The 18,510-nt window shown below is 45.2% G+C and overlaps 1 protein-coding gene across 18 annotated transcripts in view; it reads left to right on the top strand.

Moving 5' to 3' along the window:
* The window catches only part of LOC108942731 (dedicator of cytokinesis protein 9-like), an 86,188-nt gene that overhangs the window by 27,240 nt on the left and 40,438 nt on the right, over positions 1–18,510 (top strand). For 15 of the 18 annotated variants that reach the window (XM_018766231.2, XM_029257813.1, XM_018724916.2 and 12 more), the window contains exons 2-3: positions 8,061–8,177; positions 15,168–15,257. In XM_018766231.2, the coding sequence (XP_018621747.1) occupies positions 8,061–8,177; positions 15,168–15,257 (207 nt within the window). Of the gene's footprint in view, positions 1–3,022; positions 3,312–8,060; positions 8,178–15,167; positions 15,258–18,510 lie in introns of those variants that run through there. The other 3 variants (XM_018724897.2, XM_018766277.2, XM_018766240.2) reach the window with 1 other exon arrangement.

Here is an 18,510-nt window from a genome sequence, read left to right as displayed (position 1 = left end):
TACCAAGCGAGAATCCAATGTGTGGATTATAAAGCCGCAATCACTCAAACTTCTAATAGAGAACTCGTAGCACTATGGGATGCCTTAGCACTTCTCCAGTGCCACCATCACCTCCTCAGAATAAAAGCAACCATAAAGAAACATAGCACATACAGTGTGAGGTAGTACTGGGCTGGATCAAAATTAGCAAAATCTGCCACACGGTGTCTATCAGATGGGATCTGATCTTTTCATCTAACTTCTCATTTCTGTGGTCAGTGCCACGGTAACAGTGGTGCCCTGATAACCACCACTGAGGTTCCTCTAGAGTTGTGTAATATCCTTTGGGTTGATGATTTTATGAAACTCCCCGGTCAGGATATCTTTCGGAGTACATTTCTGGTGTGAAATGATTTCTTGTACACACAGACGGGACTTTTCCCAAAGCTCTGTCAGCAGGCAGCCGTACACAGGCTGCAAGTAACTGTGGGGAAACCGGCCTTGAAGAAACCCATTATTTAATTCCTGACTGCATACATTTCCAGACCACAGGAGAACAAAAGCAACCTGCTGAATAACTTTGAATTTTTGACCCAAAAGGACATGAGTTGAGAGTAAGTAGGAAGGCCCCTATTGTTTCAACATGTCAGAGTGGAAAGGGCTATAGGGCAACAGGGAAGAAAAGCAGTTGTGTCCCCATTTGGTGGAGCTTGTGTAAGATCAGGTCTCTGCTGAGGGTTTGGATTAGTTAGGGTTTAGGGTTAGGTTACGGTTTAGTGTTTGGGCTAGCTAAGGTTTAGGTTAGTAGGGCTATAGGGTAAGTTCTAAGGTTTAGGGTTAGTTGGGGTTTGGGTTTCTAAGGGTATAGAGTTCGGGTTAGCTAGGGTTTAGGGTTTGGGTTAGTTACAGTATAGGGTTTAGACAGGGTTTAGGGTAAGCTTCAGTTTGTTTGTTAGGGTTAGGCATCTCTCTTTGGGTCAGTAGACCTGTGCTCTTGAAAGGTCAATGTTCTTGTACCTTTGCAGAGATATTCAGTTTCTTCAGGTGAATTCCTTTGGGTAAAGTCTGCTGCACAAGTAATGTTTCTAGGTCTGAGCATCATGCATCAGTACATAATTGATAAATGCTGTGTAAGAAAACAGATGGTTTTGTTGGTGAACTTTAATGTGTCTTAATAGTCATTACAGAGTTGTGTATTTTTCCCATTTATTCTGCTCTTAATGGTGGAAACAGTGTATTTTTTTCAGTTTCGGGACAAACAATTTGCAGTGTTTCACCAAGTCTGTAACAGAATTGTTTATCTGTATCTGTCGGCTGATAATTTTACCATATTTAAAATTCCTTTACAGTGCCATGACAATAGGGGATGTGTGTGAAACACTGTGTTTCTATCAGTAAACTTCTTGCTTTTGTTTCTCTTCTCTTTTGTTGAGAATTGCTTTCAACACGAAGGACTTTAAAGAGTGAAATCATGCCTTCTAATGTTTTTCCTTTTGATAAGGATTTAAAAAGTCTGAATGTTATCTGTGTTGCGTGGCTTTTTGACGTGCTCCCTGTTCTAAACATAGACTGAAACGAAGGGCCAGTTAACCGTGGTTGAACTTTTGTGGGGTCACCAGGCCCCCTGGCAGGTCGCTTAAGGTTAAGAGTATGTAAAGGTTCCCTGCTGCACATGCCAAGGTGGCCCTGCTGTGTCCCTTTATCACATACATCTAAGTTCCTGCAGAATATAGACACCGGGTGTTCGCGGGACGACGGGCCGACCGTCACCATATAAAGATCCGCTTCAAATCCGGCTCCAGATGAGAGCCAGGGACGAGTTGTCTGTCCACTATCAGATTGCATATATAAAAAGACTGAAAGGCCGTGTCTGTTACAGGGGTCCGTTTATGGGGCTCAGTGTTTGTAAAGGCATCTCTGAAGGCTCAACTACAAAAGGCCGAATCTGTGAAGTTTGACTTGGCGCATCTGGTATCCTGTTGGCATAAAGAAGGCGTGCTGATCACAGCAGTTTGTTTCTGCCTGCTCTTTGTGTGTGTGCCCAGTGAGCTGGGCTGCATGTTGTGTCAAGCTTGTCCATATTTTCTGATCGCTTGGCTTTGGAGTTCACATCCCTGTGGGCGCACTAGAGGGTAGCTTCCTTTTATTTGTACTGTGACTTTAAATATGGTTGCAGGGACAATTTAACACACTGCGTCAGGGTTTTGCAGACATTTTTTGGAAAAAGGTTTTGTTTGTTAACTTATGACTGATGAAGGATGGTAAGAAAATGCAGTCAGCTCTGGTCTGCACTAGGTCAGCTGTAGCGGTTGATGGTAGTGGTTTGTTGGTGGAGTAGAAGTTCCTTCTTCCTTTCAACAGGATGCTGCAGTGATCGCTGGCCTCATTTGTCTCCAACTTCTTGCACCTCACGGGCCGAACCTCTTCTGCTTTTGTGGTTCTCAATGAACCCGAAACAGCTCCACCGAAGCTACAAAAGCATGTCGGGTTTCCAAACCCCTGCAGCTGCTTCAGAGGGCTACATACCCCCATCCTGAAATACCCCCTGATCTTGGTGCCTAGAGGGAGCTGGGCACTTGGCACATCTTTAGAGGCTAGACAGAGGTCTCATACCAGCGACAGAGCTCTAGCAACCTTTTACTGGTACCTGTGCTTCCAGGTAGTACATACACTTAGTGAGTCCATCAGTGAGTGAGTCAGTCTCTCCCCCACTTACTATGGTATCATGTTATTAAGCTGCTCACTCATTCAGACTCCCAGCAGCTCTGTGTGGTGCGTTCCACTCGGTCCCAGAGCAGCGTTCCTCTCTTGAAGGCCGCCATGCCTCACAGAGGCAGAGGGATTCATCCTCTTCTCTCTGTGATCTGAAAACCTTGTCACTGACTGGCAGGTGGATGGAGAGGTGTCAGGTGACAGCGTGAGCTGAGCTTCTCTAGGAGGGTCCATGTGGGCTGGTCCGTGTGTGAGCACCACACAGCTCCCGCCCCCTTCCTCCAAGCAGCCCGGCTGAACGAGGGAGGGGCCATTCCTCTGTAGCCAGCGATCAGCGTCCGCCAGTGAGAGAGCAGCCAGCCGGGGTTAGGAGAGGGGTTCAGAGGAGCCAAGCTCTCGGTGTCACTGCCGGGGCACCACAGCCACACATCGGGGTCTCCCCCGGGACATGCCGGCCGCAGCACAGGCGGCCCATCCGCACCACTGGGACCCAACTTGGACTTTTCATAATGCAGGCCAGGGCAGCCAGGGCTGCCAGGAAGGACCTGGTGATTGAGTCTCCGCAGCAGTACCGCAGTACACGCCAGGCTGAGCCAGAGGAACCGGTGCCACAGGTACTGGTAAGTCCCAGGTGTCAGGGAACCAGCGCCGGTCCATACCTCATGGTGAAGCAGGTGGGGCTGTGCTGTTACTTCCATTGCAGTTGCCGTCCTGCCCTTGCTGTCACAAGTGATTTTAATTATGTGTGTGTGCGTGTCTGTGAAGGACTTGGGTTTTCACATGAGTGTGTGCTAAAAGTTGATCACAGTTTTACAACTGAGAGCAAATGTGTGTTGGTATGATAGCAGAGCACTAAAGCAGGTGTCTGTGAGGGCGTGTGTGTGTTTTTTCACTGTTTCCCGCGTCCCACCCCCACCTGGGTCAGCTGCTTGGTTACAAATCCAGCTGGTCTTTTATTGGGCCACAGTGATTGCGTGCAGTCCGACAGGTTCCACTTGTAAAGGACTGCATTGTTTGCATCCATGGAGAGAAGCGGTGGACTTTACCGCCACAGTAGGAAGAAACCGGGTGTAATATTTCACCCCGGAGGGTTAATTGCATCTTACAGCTACTGTAAAACCCTTTCTCCGGAGCTCAAAAGTCAGTCGTAATGGCAGGAGATAAATGTTCTCATTTGTCATCTGCAGCTGCGGCTCATGGCACAGGCAGGATGTTCTAATAAGGTTTGTCTCATTGAGAAAACTGATGCTCTAAAATGAAATTAAAATTCACAAGTCACGAACGGAGTGATTTCATTGGCTAGTCATGAAGGAGAGCGTTTCCATCCATGGCGAGAGGGGAAAATCAAAGTGAGTTCTTGGGAAAATACATGTAGTCGGACGCTCAGAGTGTGGGAAGTACGAACAAAGTGGTTTCAGTGGTCAAACCCTATAAATAAATTGCGATCTTCTCTTTAAAGGCTCTGCTCTCAGACTTCCTCTATCTGCTTGTGTGCTGACACGGTGCCCTAGCGATCACACACCCGCTGGTGCCACTTTTGGCTTCTGTAAACTCGTGAAACAAAGCTGCTGTCCTTATCACGCTGTCCCTGTGCTTATTAAAAGCACAGCCTCCACGGAGGAGCTTTACTCGGGGTGTGAACCTCAGCTGCTACTGTGCATCCTGGTCCGGTCAATGCCGATCCCTTTCAGCTCACTGCTGGGCATGACGGAGAGGGCGTTCAGCAGGTAGCACAGGGGATAAGAGTCCTGACCTCTGTTTGGAAAGCCATGGATTCACGGCCCCATCTTGGAAAGCTGTGGTGGGAAATGAAAAATGAATGTCTAAGCTGCTGGATGCTGTAGTGTAGCGCACATGTCCAAGCAGTGGTGGATTAATAACACGGTGATACATACATGCAGACAGTTTCACTTCTCTCCTGATCTCCTCACTGCTCCGCGAACTCGCATGACGTTATCTGCCTCAATCACCTTTACAGTCCATTGCGCATGCAACTATTTGTGTGATCCGTGTCTGCAAAAACTGAGGTCTTGGACAAACTGACCGTGCTTCAGCAATCACTTGTCTGTGTCTTTAATGCCTAGCAAAATGCATTTGTTTTCACTTGCGTTTATTTATTTAGCCGATGCTTTTCTCCAAAGCGACTGACGATGTTAATTTATCCATTTACCCATAATTATGCAGACTGTTTTTTACTTGAGCAATTCAGTGTAAAACACACTACTTAAGGGTGTTACAGTAGGTGAGAGTCAAACCAGGGACTTCTGGATCCTGCTCCAACCACTGCACTATGAGTTGCCCCTGTATGTAGTTTTGAAGAAAAGTGTTTACTAATAGAATGAATGTAAATATAAGCACTCAAATATAGCCAGAAGCCCCAGTTAGTGTTGCTTATTGGCCCTTTGTTTTTTTTGTTTTGTCTTCTGTTGTATTCATCTCAGATGTACAGATCTGTCCCCTTTTCCACTGGTCACCCATGAAGCATTTGCACCCAACCCCCAAACTTTTTGTTGAAGGTGGTGAGCCTACAAGGTTGGTTCTCAGAGAACGAACTCCACTTGCTTCTGTGGGAAATGGCTTTCTGAATGGGACAGTAGAAGGTATGTCTCTTGTCACTAAAGTGGTGCCTTACTGGCACCTTCCTGGGATCTCAATGGTACCTCAATCTAGAGGTTCGAGGAAGCTCCCAGGTAGTTTCCCAGAGTCTCAACACTGTTCTCATCATATGTTCATGGTGGTGTGGTACCTGTATACTGGGGGCTTTGGATGTAGTGTGTGCTGTCAGATTGTGAAGTTAAATGAACATCTCATCTCTCATGTATGGAAACGTGTGAGCTGTGAAACAGTCCCATGATGGTCCATGCAGTGGTCTTTCTCGGTCTTCCTCTGTCTTCCTTCTGGGCCAATTTTACTGTGTCACTGTAAACATCTTATGTTACCGAAAGCACTTATTTAACACAAGATATAGTATATTCCTTTGTTTGGGAAGTGGTGGGAGTAGTGGTTATGGAATTAGGTTACCAACTAAAGTGTTGTGGTTTAAAATGCCAGTAGGGTATTTCCTATTGTACCATAGTGTGGTGAAGTAAATCTGTGGTTATTAATATTGTCTTCTTTGTTTGTATCAATTTTTCTTGCTGTATGCCTGTGTTAAAGCGCTCTGTGTCACTGCGTGAGAAGAGCGCTCTATAAAAAATAAAAATAAATTAAATAAAACTTAAAGGCATTGTATTACATCAAAAGGCATTAACTTAAATGAATAATCAAGGAATACATAAAACACTTGATTCTTTCTCTTTCTCTCTCTCTCTGTCTCACACACACACACACACACACACACACACACACACACACACACACACACGAGTGGCTCTTATTCCAGGACTCTCCCTCTGAGGTCATGCCTTCATTATGAGGCCCAGATGTGGCAGCTCGTGGAGCCTGCAGGCCTGGCTCGAACCCCGAGCTTAAACCCGCCCCCCCACTCTGGGGACCATAACACGCACACACACACGACTAAAAGCCCAAGCTGGAGAGCAGCGATATCAGTGTATTGTTTGTTACAATTTCCCTTACTGCTGTAAAGGTGTTTGTGCTGTGAAAGTGCCATTGGGACAATGTTATTTAATCTAGATGAGGTAACATGGAGCAGGTTTGGCCTTTTAGTTGATGGATTTATTACCACCCCACTCCAGACTCACTGACACCTTTTGTGTGTGTGTGTGTGTGTGTGTGTGTGTGTGTGTGTGTGTGTGTGTGTGTGTGTGTGTGTGTGTGTGTGTGTGTGTGTTTTCTTATGCTCCCCTGTCGGTGCTGAGCAACAGGTAGCATAGCGGTTAGAGCTGCCACCTTTGGAGATAGTGCGTTCAAATCCCACCTCCTGGTGTAGTACCCCTGAGCAAGGTACCTACCCCAAGCTGCTCTGGTCACAAATACCCTGCTGTATAAATGGGTAGTTAATTGTAGGTACTTTAACGTTCTCAGGGACTTCGCAGGAAACATTCAGCTAAATAAGCGAATGTACTTCCACCACGCTCTCCTGTGAGCGAGGTTCCGTTAACACCAAGTACGGGGATCGGATCTGTGAACGGTAACTCAAGGCCTTGGCTAGGAACTGCTCATACAAGGTCCTCCGCTCCACAAAGAGACTCTTTCAGCCTGGGATCGTAATGTCATGCCTTATTTTCTGTTCCCTTTGTAGAGCCCTGCATATGTATGAGTGATGGCCCACCGCTGGGGTGCCAGCTCCCACAGGAAATGTGATAATGCGTTTTACGCACGAGTACAGTTTGTCTTTGTCCATTGTGTGGAAGGCAGTGATTGTGATGTACAGAGTGCCTGTGTATGACAGTGGTGGGAGAGGAGTGCACAGGAAACACATGCTCATTAATGTCAGCGTTCAAGCTGCAGAGTGTGCAGTGGAGTGGATTGCATTGACGGTGCCCCCTTTTCTTGACCGACGTCTCTTCTCGTATTCCAGCCTCCGCTTCATCAGGTGAAGCTCTCACTTTTTGTACTGTTTGTACTGCTGGGTTTTGCCTCTGAGTTGGTTGGTTCATTCGAGAGGTCAAGTAGCTACCCTACTGGCTCTTCTGCCAACATGGGCACAGTCTCTGCTGGGTCTTGGTTTGGACAATGGAGCTTCGTCCCTGGATGCTCCGCCAATGGAGGATGATGTCACGGCCGAACCGCCACTTTGCGTAATCCCTTCACGCTTCGGGGGCTGTCGCCATGCCTCCAAGGTGCTGTTGTCAACGACTTGCACAGTTCCTCTGTCTGAGAAGCCAAGGATGCAGTACGGCTCACCCAGCCTCTCGAACCCAGAGTTCGCTCAGTCTTGACGAACCTTGCAGGGCTGGAAGTGAGTCCCTGATGCTGGCGTTCACCAGAACTTTCCTGCAGTGGTTTCTGGATCCTTGGGCTTTATGCAGAGCCTGGGTATGCTTAAATAGCAATTAAATGTCCTCTTTACTGCTAATTCTGGTGTGTATTGATTTGTAGCTAAGAACTTTTTGTGGGTATTTTATGAGGTCAAAATGAGTGAGAAGTTTTTCTATTCCCTGAGGCCCGGACGGTCAACAGGATGTGCCCAAGAAGGCTCGTGAGAGAGGCCTTATCTTTCCACGAGTGAAGGGCATCCATGTTAATTTTTATGAAGAAAATGTATCCGTGTACCAGGAGACAAAGACTAAGGGCTACTTATCCCCACTTAAATGACCAACTTGGACAAGCACTTAGTGGAGCTTCTTGGTTCTAGGATAAGAAATTATTTGCTTTCACCACATTCAGGAGATGGTAAACAACAGCGGCAGTGTGATCGCTCGTCGTAGAAATCAACCGTCCTGACAAATCGTCTTTCCGCTCCTCAGGTAAAGCCGAAGATTGTGGAGCCACTGGACTATGAGAATGTACTGCTCCAGAGGAAGACCCAGATCCTCAGCGACATCCTACGGGACATGCTACAGTTCCCTCTGGAGGACTTCCAGGTGAGTTATGCCTTCAGGAAGGGGGTAGTAGTGAGGTGGCTAGCACTGGGTGCAGAGCAGCGTTCTTTCTGGGAATCTAGAATTCCTAGCTATGCCCCTGGGCCATTGTGGCAGTTTATGCACAGTCAGGTGATCGAGAGGTTGCAGGTTCAAGGCCCCGGGTGGATCCTGCTGTTTTCTGAATGAGAAAGGTACTTAAACTAAATTGCTCCAACTGCACAAATGGCTTTCAGTTGCTTTTGATAAGTTATGGGGTGAGCAGATGCGACGCTGGACACATGGGTGATGTAATAAGAACATCAGAATTTCAGCCGCCTGTCTACACCATTGCTGTGCTCATAGGGCCATAGGGTGCATGGTATTGACATTTATCTCCATGGAGACCCTAACGCTGGTCTAGAGTTCAGGCAACATTCCGTCACACGTTCAGCGGCGCTTGTTCTGACAGCTCCGCAAACGAGAACTGCACATTGAGGCACCGTGCTGGCAACTGTCAGAGCGGTAAATAAAGTGTTTTACGTACTTTTAACTGCTCCAGTAAAACTCCATTGTTTGAAAGGAGAGTGTGTTCAATATAACCACAGTGCTTCTTGAGGAGCAATAAATACCATGTGTATCTAAATATTACGCAATGCAATATAGTGTGTGTGTATGTGTGTGTGTGTGGTATGTATGTATGTATGTATGTATATATGTATACATATGTATACATACATACACAAAAGACAGAGAAGGGTAGTAATGGTAATCCTGTAGATTGCATTTGAGATTTAATCTACTGCTTGAATGTTGTTTCTGTTTATTCTCCTACTTGTGTGGTTGACCCAGCAGATACAGGGTGCAATAGTGTTCTCGCGGTGTCGCGGTAAGTAGCTAATTGCAGATCTGGTATTTGAGTAGGCGTTAGAATTTCATGTGTGTTACTGGCTCCAAGAGAGCAAAAAGTAAATAAGGATACTGCTGTCCAGTTAAACGAGGAACAACTTTTTTTTTTTTTTTTTTTTTTTTGACATCTCCTGGACGGGGCAGTTCTAAAGATCATGCGACCCAATGGTGCATTTTCTGCTATAAAACATCCTTTCCTATCCATCCATCCATCATCAATAATTGCTTATCCAAGATCACAGTGGACCAGCCTCTCAGAAGCGTAGGGTGTGTAAGGTAGAGTACGCACTGAATGGGAAGCAAGTTCATCATAGGGTAATCACACACACTCATGTACTAACACACACACACACACACTAAGGAATATTTAGAATCACCCGCTCTCCTGAAACATGCGTATCTGTGGAATTTGGACGGAAACCAGAGTGCTGTGGGAGGAAACTGTGCTCCAGAACTACCGTTGAATAAATAGGGAAACTCTATGTTGCCTGTCTCAGATGTGACTGAAAAGAGAGACTTTTGCTAACAGAGAGAGGAGAGAGACATGCAGCCCTGGCGCTTATACTACTTAGTGATGATGACTTTTGTGCACTTTGCTTCATATCATACTAAAGAAAGTCCTTTGACAATAAAGTTTGACATTTAAGTTTTTCTTTTCCTTAGTTTTTTTTTTTTTTTTTTTTTTTTGTCGCTGCATTACACAATGGGTCATGGTTTTCTGCCTAGAGTGGTGTCGATGTCTCCGGAGGTACTGTGTGTACTACCTGCACTTATTGTGTGTTTTCCCTGAGGCAGCGCGCACAAAACTTCCCTGGCATCAGATTGGTACCTTAACCGCATTCCAACAATGTTTGACTTTCCCAGCTACAGCACACGTAGACCCCCCCCCCATTCCACAGAGAGTGTCAGATTGATTCGAACGGCTTTGTTCACAAAACTACTCCTTTGGGTTCTTTCATCACCGCCTTCGAGACCAGCAAAGCGTAGCATGTATTTTTACACCACAGCGGTTTGTCATTGAGTCTTCTCAGCCTTATTCTGGCTGTGTGATGTGTGTGAGGGAGCCGTTATCTCAGTGGCCTCTAGGTCTGAGCTTTCTGGATTCTCAGTGTGTTTTTTGTGTCAGAGCGTCTTGCCACATGAATCTCGCTTTGAACGCTTAAAATCAGTCTCTCCCTGCTATTAGACCAGCGGGGATTGTCTAGACAACCAGCAGTCCAGCCTCAAAGTGACAGCAGAGGTGATTTGGCAAGAACGCGCGTGTGTGTGTGTGTGTGTGTGTTTGCAGTGTGTCTATGGCAAGGAGAAGAACAGTCTTGTTAGAGGTCATCAGATTGCACAAGACATGGTGTCCACACCCAACTCTCCCTGGAATGAACTGTTCTCTTGCTTTCTCCTTCTGCTGCTGACACGTGGAATCTCCGATTCCTGATGTGTGGTTTCGCTCATGCTTAGTGAGGTTTGCGCCATGGCAGGTCTGTCTCCAAGCGGAGGATATGCAGACCATCTGTCTGGTGCCAGGCACCTGCAATCAACCCCCTCAACACAGCATAGTGCAGCCTTTGCTGGACTTCCATCAGGTGGGGTGTCCAACATCTCACCCAGGGCTTCCAAGCAAAGATGGTCCCCATGCGGACTGTTCCCCGCTGCCGAGTGGAGCCCCGTTCCTCTGCTCTGGACCCCTTATGAGGTTCATGCTCTCTGAAGGCCCATTTCTGGAAACGAATCGCAGACCCCACCCTGGGGGTAGTTATCAAAATCTGGCGTCTAGGAACACAAATTTAATTGTTTGGAAAAAAACAGTGAGAAGAAGTGTTTATTTTGTTCCCATCTGGGTTTCATCACAGAACACAGGTTGTGTAACATGTTCCTATTCACTCAGAGACATAGAGTCAGGGAAAATGGCTTCACAGCGATAAGTCTATTTTTTTATTATTATTATTATTATTTTATTTTTTTATAGAGCCCTCTTCTCACGCAGTGACACAGAGCGCTTTAACACAGACATAAGGCAAGTAAAACAGATACAAACAAAGAAGACGGTCAACTAATGGCTACCATAATGAAGAAAAGCCTTTTCTTAGAAGAGAGGTGTCAGTTACTTTATTATATTGCATTTATTCACAATTTGATGCTTTTCTCCAAAGGAACACACAATCTCAACATACAATTACCCATTTATACAGCTAGGCAGTTTTTACTGGAGCAATTTTAGGGTAAGTACCTTGAGCAAGGGTTCCACAACTGGAGGTGAGATTTGAACCTGTGACCTTTGAGCCCAAAGGCAACAGCCCTAATCACTATGCTGCTGGCTACCCCTGTTTTTCAATTTATATAGCTGGCTAATTTTTACTGTATGATTGTAGGGTAAGTACCTTGCTGATGAGTACTACAGCAGGAGGCAGGCTTCAAACCTATGCACTTTACGCCACCTTATGTCTTTCTGTCTTATTTCTGAAAGGGTTTTGCATTTGACCTTAATTTAACAATATGCCATTTTATCAACCCGCTTGATAGGAGTGGGCCCACTGGTAGAGTAGGGGTTAGAGCTGGTGCCTTCTGTTGGAAGGTACACCTCTCCTGCTGTTGAACCCTTCAGAAGGTACCAGTGAGAATGAACAGCTGCGTAATACATGAATAAATCATTGTGTGTGAATCACATTGGAGAGAAGTGTGCGCTACAAGTAAATAAACGTGACTATAAGTCAAATTGCGTAAAGATGTTTTCTTGCGTATTGAAAAGGAAGTGTGTATTTGTATGAACCTTGCTGCACCGATTCTTAATTCCAGCATCAGCAGTGCTTCCCTTTCATTGGTCTGTATCCAGCGCATCTTTGGTGTTCTGGTTCTGGCCACAACTTTCCACTTGCTGTTCTAAAAGACAGGTAACAGAGCAGCAGGCCTAATAAATGAGGCAAGTGAGCATTTTATGTAAGAATCAATGTTGGCATCTTTCAAAGTTCCTTGAAATGGATGAAGTCGTTGTTTAAAATTAATTTGTGGTTTATTTTAATTCCTGTTTCGCTGCTGCAGGCTTTTCATTAAAGAAAGCTGCTGTATCGTGCAGTTCTTGCTCCTTTAGAAAAGCTGAACTGAAAGTCTTGGAAGGAATTTTTAGAAGCGGTTTTGCCCTCATACCCTCTAATTAAAGAGAAGCAGAGGACTGAAATGTGACACCTTTATGGTACTTTCATTTACATGTTTCTAGTGAGTAAATTATTGTACTACTTAATTGACAGTGCTTTTGCACAGTCCTCTTTTTGTTGTGTTGTTTTCTTAGTGCTGGCAACTTGTTTTATTTAAGACGTTTTCTCTTTGGGACAATTCGTCCATTATCCGTTCGTCCATGGGATCACATGGCATTCATTCCCATGGCAGGATGCTCAACTGGTTAGTTCAGGTTAAGTGCATTACCCGGGGATACGGCACAGATGTACAATTCTGCTGCTGTTCCTACCTGGTGATTAAGACTGCCCTGTGGTATTGGAACCTGCGACCTTTGGGTCAAAGACAACAGCGCTATCCACTATGCTATCAGCTGCCCCAGTGGTAACCTTGGTGTATTATGATTCACCCCAGTGCATTGTAATTCACACATGTTGGAATGGGCCAGAGATGGAAGGAAGTCTGAGGAGCACTGCCTCCTTGTAGCTGTGTCCCAGCAGACAAAGAAGTGGAGACCCCTCAAAACACACACACACACTCACACCCATCCGGTCTCCCTCAGTTCTCGGTGCACGTTTGTTTCTGTTCCTGCCATTGGCGATGGAGATTGCCTTTGTCCAGTGGGAAACCCAGCCCATGAAGAGAAAAGCCTGACCCCGCCCCCCACCGCCCCACTCTCAAACCCCCTGCAGATGTGTTTTGCAGCGGCGCAAGAGGTTAGCTGACCTGGGACGTCCCTTGAAATGATCGACCTTTCATACACCGATGCCTTCAGTGCTGTGGTTTTCATGTGGCATCAGCCTGCTTGGTGCATCTCCAGTGTGGAGGAGTATGAGAGTGGCACATGAGCTTCAGGCCACCTTGTTTCCAGGCCTCGCATCACAAGGCAAAGCTGTTCACATTGTGGACCTGTAAAAATGATTTCAGTGAAAGTCTTCGCAGGGCTGCTTGGCTTCTTTTCAGCTTAGTTTATAATATTGCATTATTCATCGTTGAGAGCTCAGTAATGAAAGAAGGTGTGTGAATATCTTGAAATAATGAATAATACAAGGTTTGGACTTCAGTCAGTCCAGTTGCCAGAATCCCACTGGCCATGTCCTTTCACGCGAGTCTGCTGGAGGTTTTGCTCCATTTTTCATTTCTCGTGGCTGTGCTGCACGAGTCTGTCTGCGTTCCCAGAAGGGAACCACACATGCAATTGCGGTGTCAAGCACCAGAAGGCTGAAGTGACATCTCCCTCTTTCCACCACCAAGGCTGTGGTGGATGATTCTGCTCCACTGCTTCATCCAGGGTTGTCCAGAGAGGCTATGAGAGTCATCCTGGAAAGACAGTGCAGTACTTACTATAGAGCGGTTTTATATGTCCTGCGTTGCTGATCAGAGTAATTTGTTCCTATGGTTGATGTGCCACTTTGAAGTGGAGTTTAGTTTGTACCTTGTGCTCAGTACTGGTGTCCAGCTCTTCTTTCAGGTGCATCTCATGCGCTTCCCTCCAACAGCAAGATGAAAAATAACAAGCAGAAACAGTCATTAGCCCATAGGGGAAGGTGCTCAAGAGAGGGTGGCAGTCCAAGATTCAGCTATAAATATAATACGATTATTAATATTTCATATTTGACATAACTTACAGCTGTTGTTCACTAGTGATGTCATGTGTAGCCCTTCAAAATGATGCTTTATTTTTGGAGCTCCCCTCCTCACGTCCCTGTGTCTCATCTGTGTGAAGTCGTTTGCTTGGGATGAGCTTTGGATTACCCACAACCCCCTGGGGCTCTCTCAGACTCTTGATTGCTCCCCAGGTTTTTGTTGGGGGAAAGTTGGAATCTAATCTTTAATCTCAACTGGAAGTGGAATGTCAGGCCTGACACATTTCCAAACTTTTCAGAATTAGTCACATTATTTTGTGTGCTTTATGTCTTTAGGGACCTCAGATTGATCCAGCAAAATTAACATTCCACAACATTGCAGAGAGAACTCAGTTATTTACTCTGTGCCAGAAAGCAATGCACGGCACTTTCCGTCTTTGCTGAGGAGGTCCATGGAACCGAGGTTGGCCCATAATCGGTTGGGTGATTGAAATGGCTGGGATTTTATCCCCAGGCTACCCACACTTACACGGCTGCAGGTGGAATCCATCAAACTGCAGTCTTCTCCAAGTGTGTTACGTTCCATGTCATCTGTATAGGGTACAAGGGCAGAAACAAGAAAATAGATCAAATTCCAACTGCCAACACTGTGGGAACTCTATCATCTACATTTATGGTCAGTGAAAGGTGCTGTCCCATCTCTAAATATGTACACTCGTCTACTCGGGAATTTTGGCCACCTGCTCAAACTAAAGTGGGTCAGTTCTTTCCTTTGAGATGAGCATCCTGCCTTATTCTTTGGATCTTCTTGAAGACCCTAGGGGGTGCACATCTCTGTTAAGGAACAAAATAATATTTGGAGGAGCCTTTGGAAACACTGACGGCTGAATAATGTTTTGAAGGGTTGGAGGTGAAATCTTGACTGCCTTTAAAAAAAAAAAAAAAAAACATCCAGACCTTCAACACCAGCTGTGTAGCATCTGAAGAGTTTCATTTTCATTTGTAATACACCCTAATCAGTTTTATTTGAGGGCTTTCTCAGTTTCTACCATTGAGTCCTTTACATTACGCTCCCAAGTTATTTCCCGTATTTTAAAGTAGCATCCGAGTTGTGAGATGATGCAAATGTGCAATTTGCTTTAGGCATCATGGCATAAAAATGTTCGAAAATGCCTATGAATTCAAATCCTTATGAAGTTAACCAAAGGAAACAGCCATCCGTGGCTAGTGGTTATAAACAATGCTGATAATGATTAAAGAAGATTTTGTTTGATACCAAAATATGACATTTGTAATGTATTACCAGATGAGGTTAAATTCTGCGACGCTGATTTCTATCTGATTTCTTCTACAGATATCAACACTTCGACGCCAAGGAAGGACATTGTACTCCACAGTACCTGAGAACGCAGAGAAAGAAGCTCAAAGTCTATTTGTCCAAGAGGTAAAGTATGAGATACACCTGATTTACTGGACCAGTACAAACCTCAGTTTGATTAAAAAGGTACAATATGCATCGTGTTTGGAACATTAAATGAATATGCATGTTTGGTTATTATGCTGATATCCCCCCCAGTGTCAAATTGTTCTTACTTTTGATGGTTGCAAGATTCCGTGAGACTTGGATCAGAATGGATACCTGGAGATATGTGCGTGACCTAAGAGAAGAGAAAAGAGCAATCGGTGGACATTATTTCGGCTTTATTTCTTTGTTCATTGTGCAATTTCTGAAATTGTTATCATAATATGTGTCATTTTGCAGAAGTTACCTTTGGTGTAGCTCGGCTTTGATGCCGTTAGTCAAACGGGAGCCTTTTGAGGCTAAAAAAAAAAAAAAATCATGGTATAGAACCAGTCAATCTGGGTTTAGTTTCAGCCATGACATCACTTCTGATGAATTTATGGAAATTCAGCTGAAGGACTTTGAAGCCACAAGTAAATGCTCTTTGGTAGGACAAGTATTTCCATTTTACTCAGAGGATATCACATCTGGGGTGGAGCGTGGTGGTGCAGCAGGTTTGGCCGGGGCCTGCTCTGTGGTGAGTCTGAGGTTCGAGTCCTGCTTGGGCTGCCTTGTGGCAGACTGGTGTTGCATCCAGGGTGTGCCCCCCACTTCCCTTCAGCCTTGCACAGTGTTGCCAGGTTAGGCTCCAGCTCGCCGTGACCCTGCCTGGGACAAGCGGTGTGTGAGTGTGCGAGAGAGATTGATTTCTTTTGGAGACAGCGGCTGGAATCTATGGCCTGAGCACTGAGCTGGAGATTCATCTAGTCCTTGGTCACCTGATTTGTAGTTAAATTCCAGTCTGAACCAGCATGTAGTCTGATGTTCAAAGCACCTCTGGCAGCTCAGCTGGTTGGGCTTTGGAGCAAGCCGTGGCCCCCTCCCACTGTCGATAGTGTAACGTCTGCAGCACGGTAACCGCAAAGCTATTAGTCGCGGGTGTTTCACACAGAGCAGTTAGCTGACAGCATGAGTAAAGCAAGAGGTCGGTGTTGTTATTGCACATGTGTCTCCGGGATTGACATGTCTGATTCCGAGGCTTTGTGGTTGTGGGATGTTGGGGACTGGCTCACAGCCAGTTTGGGTGTGTTCTGCTCTACTAGTGCAGTGTGTGCTAAGCTCCCACCACTGCATTTCTAGCATTATTTTTTGCCATATCTTAATGAAAACCATATGTTCATATAAGAGCTTGGATGTAAGGTAGCCTCTTGCAGCACTTCTGATATAAGACCTTAACAGTTTGCATTCCATTGGTCATCAGCAGACTGACTCTACTGACCTTGTCCATAGATATCCTCTTGGAGTTCATTCATTCACAACCTATAGGCCTTTACTTCTGGTACTGTAGACTGTCGTAACCTCTCACCCCCATATCCCACTTTCACTTTATCCCTGAGATTTGGCTGGCATAGTAAGATGATACTGCTCACAATCAAGTGCAGAATGACATCATCAACAACAGCTGCACATGACCATCCAATACACAGTCCCTCTGGGTTTTTTTTTATAAGAATTACCGCCCAGACTGATCTCCCAGAATCCTCATTTTCTTTCTCATTGCAGTTTATTTAAAAATACCTTTGACATTCCCATTACAATAAGCAGATTTCAAGAATGAATGGTAGAAGAAAAATGTTCATACTCATCCCAATGAATGACAGAGCATTACAGTTAGCCATGGGTGAAGGGTCATGAATATGAGTGCGTAGCACGTCTCTTCGCCGTCTGAGTCCTGCATGAGCTCTGAATGCCCCTTTTGTCTGGTGTATAACATTCTTTCTAGGAAGTCGGCTTGGCTTCCCAAACTAAACATTAGTGAACAAACTGTGAGTGTTACATGGTTCCTGTAACTGCTCATCCTCCGCTGCGCTGTACATCTGGGACACTTTGCTTCAAACCAAATGCACATGCTGCAGGGATAAGGGCCTTGCACTAATCATCTTTTGCAAATCAGTTTAAATATTTGATTTGCTCATACATGGCTGTAGAGATTTTTTGTGTCCTAGTTGGAGAGTTTTCCTATTAAATTATGGGCTGCTCAGCGCCGATTACTGGGATGATGAAAAAAGCACTTTGCCACATGCGAGTACTTGTGCTTATTGCCCTTTGTTATTCCAAATCACTTGATTGGAAGGAACTTGACATGTCACAGTGAATGTATGTGAATAGATGTAAATGTAAATATGAAAGAGCAATTGGGTGTAAGTGATTATGGTAAAAGTTTATACTGGTCTTCTTGTAAAGGTTCTATGACTGCTTTCTGCTTGCTGCCAAATTTGGATTTAATATGGAAATGCATCATAAATTGCACTGCGCCAATATCTCCTACAGTTCATCATTATTATAAAATATAATTATTCGTTCTTTCAGGGTTTCTGTGATGGATTTTAGTTCCTGTTAACTTAGTTCCTGTTCCGGTATCTTAAAGATGCTGAGAATGGGGGACAGGTACATGGAAAAGTGTGACACATTACTATGATGCAGTAATGGTTGATGACGGAGAGGAAATATGAAAATCTGAAAAAGACGTGCTAATTTTAAGACTCACCTTTGCTACTATGCTGAATGTGGTTCAGTTTTCACAGTTTATTCGAGTGAGTTGATGCTTCCCAAGTGAGCTGATGGAGGCAGTGCAACTGTAGTTTAGAGGACTTGAAGCTCTTCAGACACAGTCATCAAGGCTCATCTGCTGGAGACAAGCACTTGCCCCGGTCCTTCTTCCTCTTCCTGTATGCGGCGCCTTCTGGACCCGAAGGCGGATTGAATTATCAGAGGCAATTATGGGGGACTGCTGAAAGTTTGGGTTTCTCAGTCCTGACAACCCTTAGTGATCTACAGCCCATCTGAACAAGGACTGACAGCTGCACTTCATTTGCTGCAGAGGGATTGGAGGGATGACTGCCAAAGCGCGTATTTTCCGGACTCGCATGGGAACCCACTGGTTTATGCCTGTCAAAATACGTACTTTTTAGTGTCATGCGCTGAGCTTATTTTCATTAATTCAAATATAAATAAAGGCAGTTCCAAAAACCACCATGCAGTTAAAATGCTGACTGTTAACCGGCTTGATTTTAGTAAAGATAAACCAGAGCAGCTTGGGAGGTTGTGTGTGTGTGTGTGTGTGTGTGTGTGTGTGTGTGTGTTTGTTTGAGTAACCCTTAGATGTAGATTTTTTTTATTCATTCCCTCCTGTTTT

This window comes from Scleropages formosus, chromosome 14 (genome assembly GCF_900964775.1).
Source record: "Scleropages formosus chromosome 14, fSclFor1.1, whole genome shotgun sequence".
Taxonomy (NCBI): domain Eukaryota; kingdom Metazoa; phylum Chordata; class Actinopteri; order Osteoglossiformes; family Osteoglossidae; genus Scleropages; species Scleropages formosus.
The sequence above is the reverse complement of the archived record's forward strand: the minus strand, read 5'-3'. Positions and strand labels throughout refer to the sequence as shown.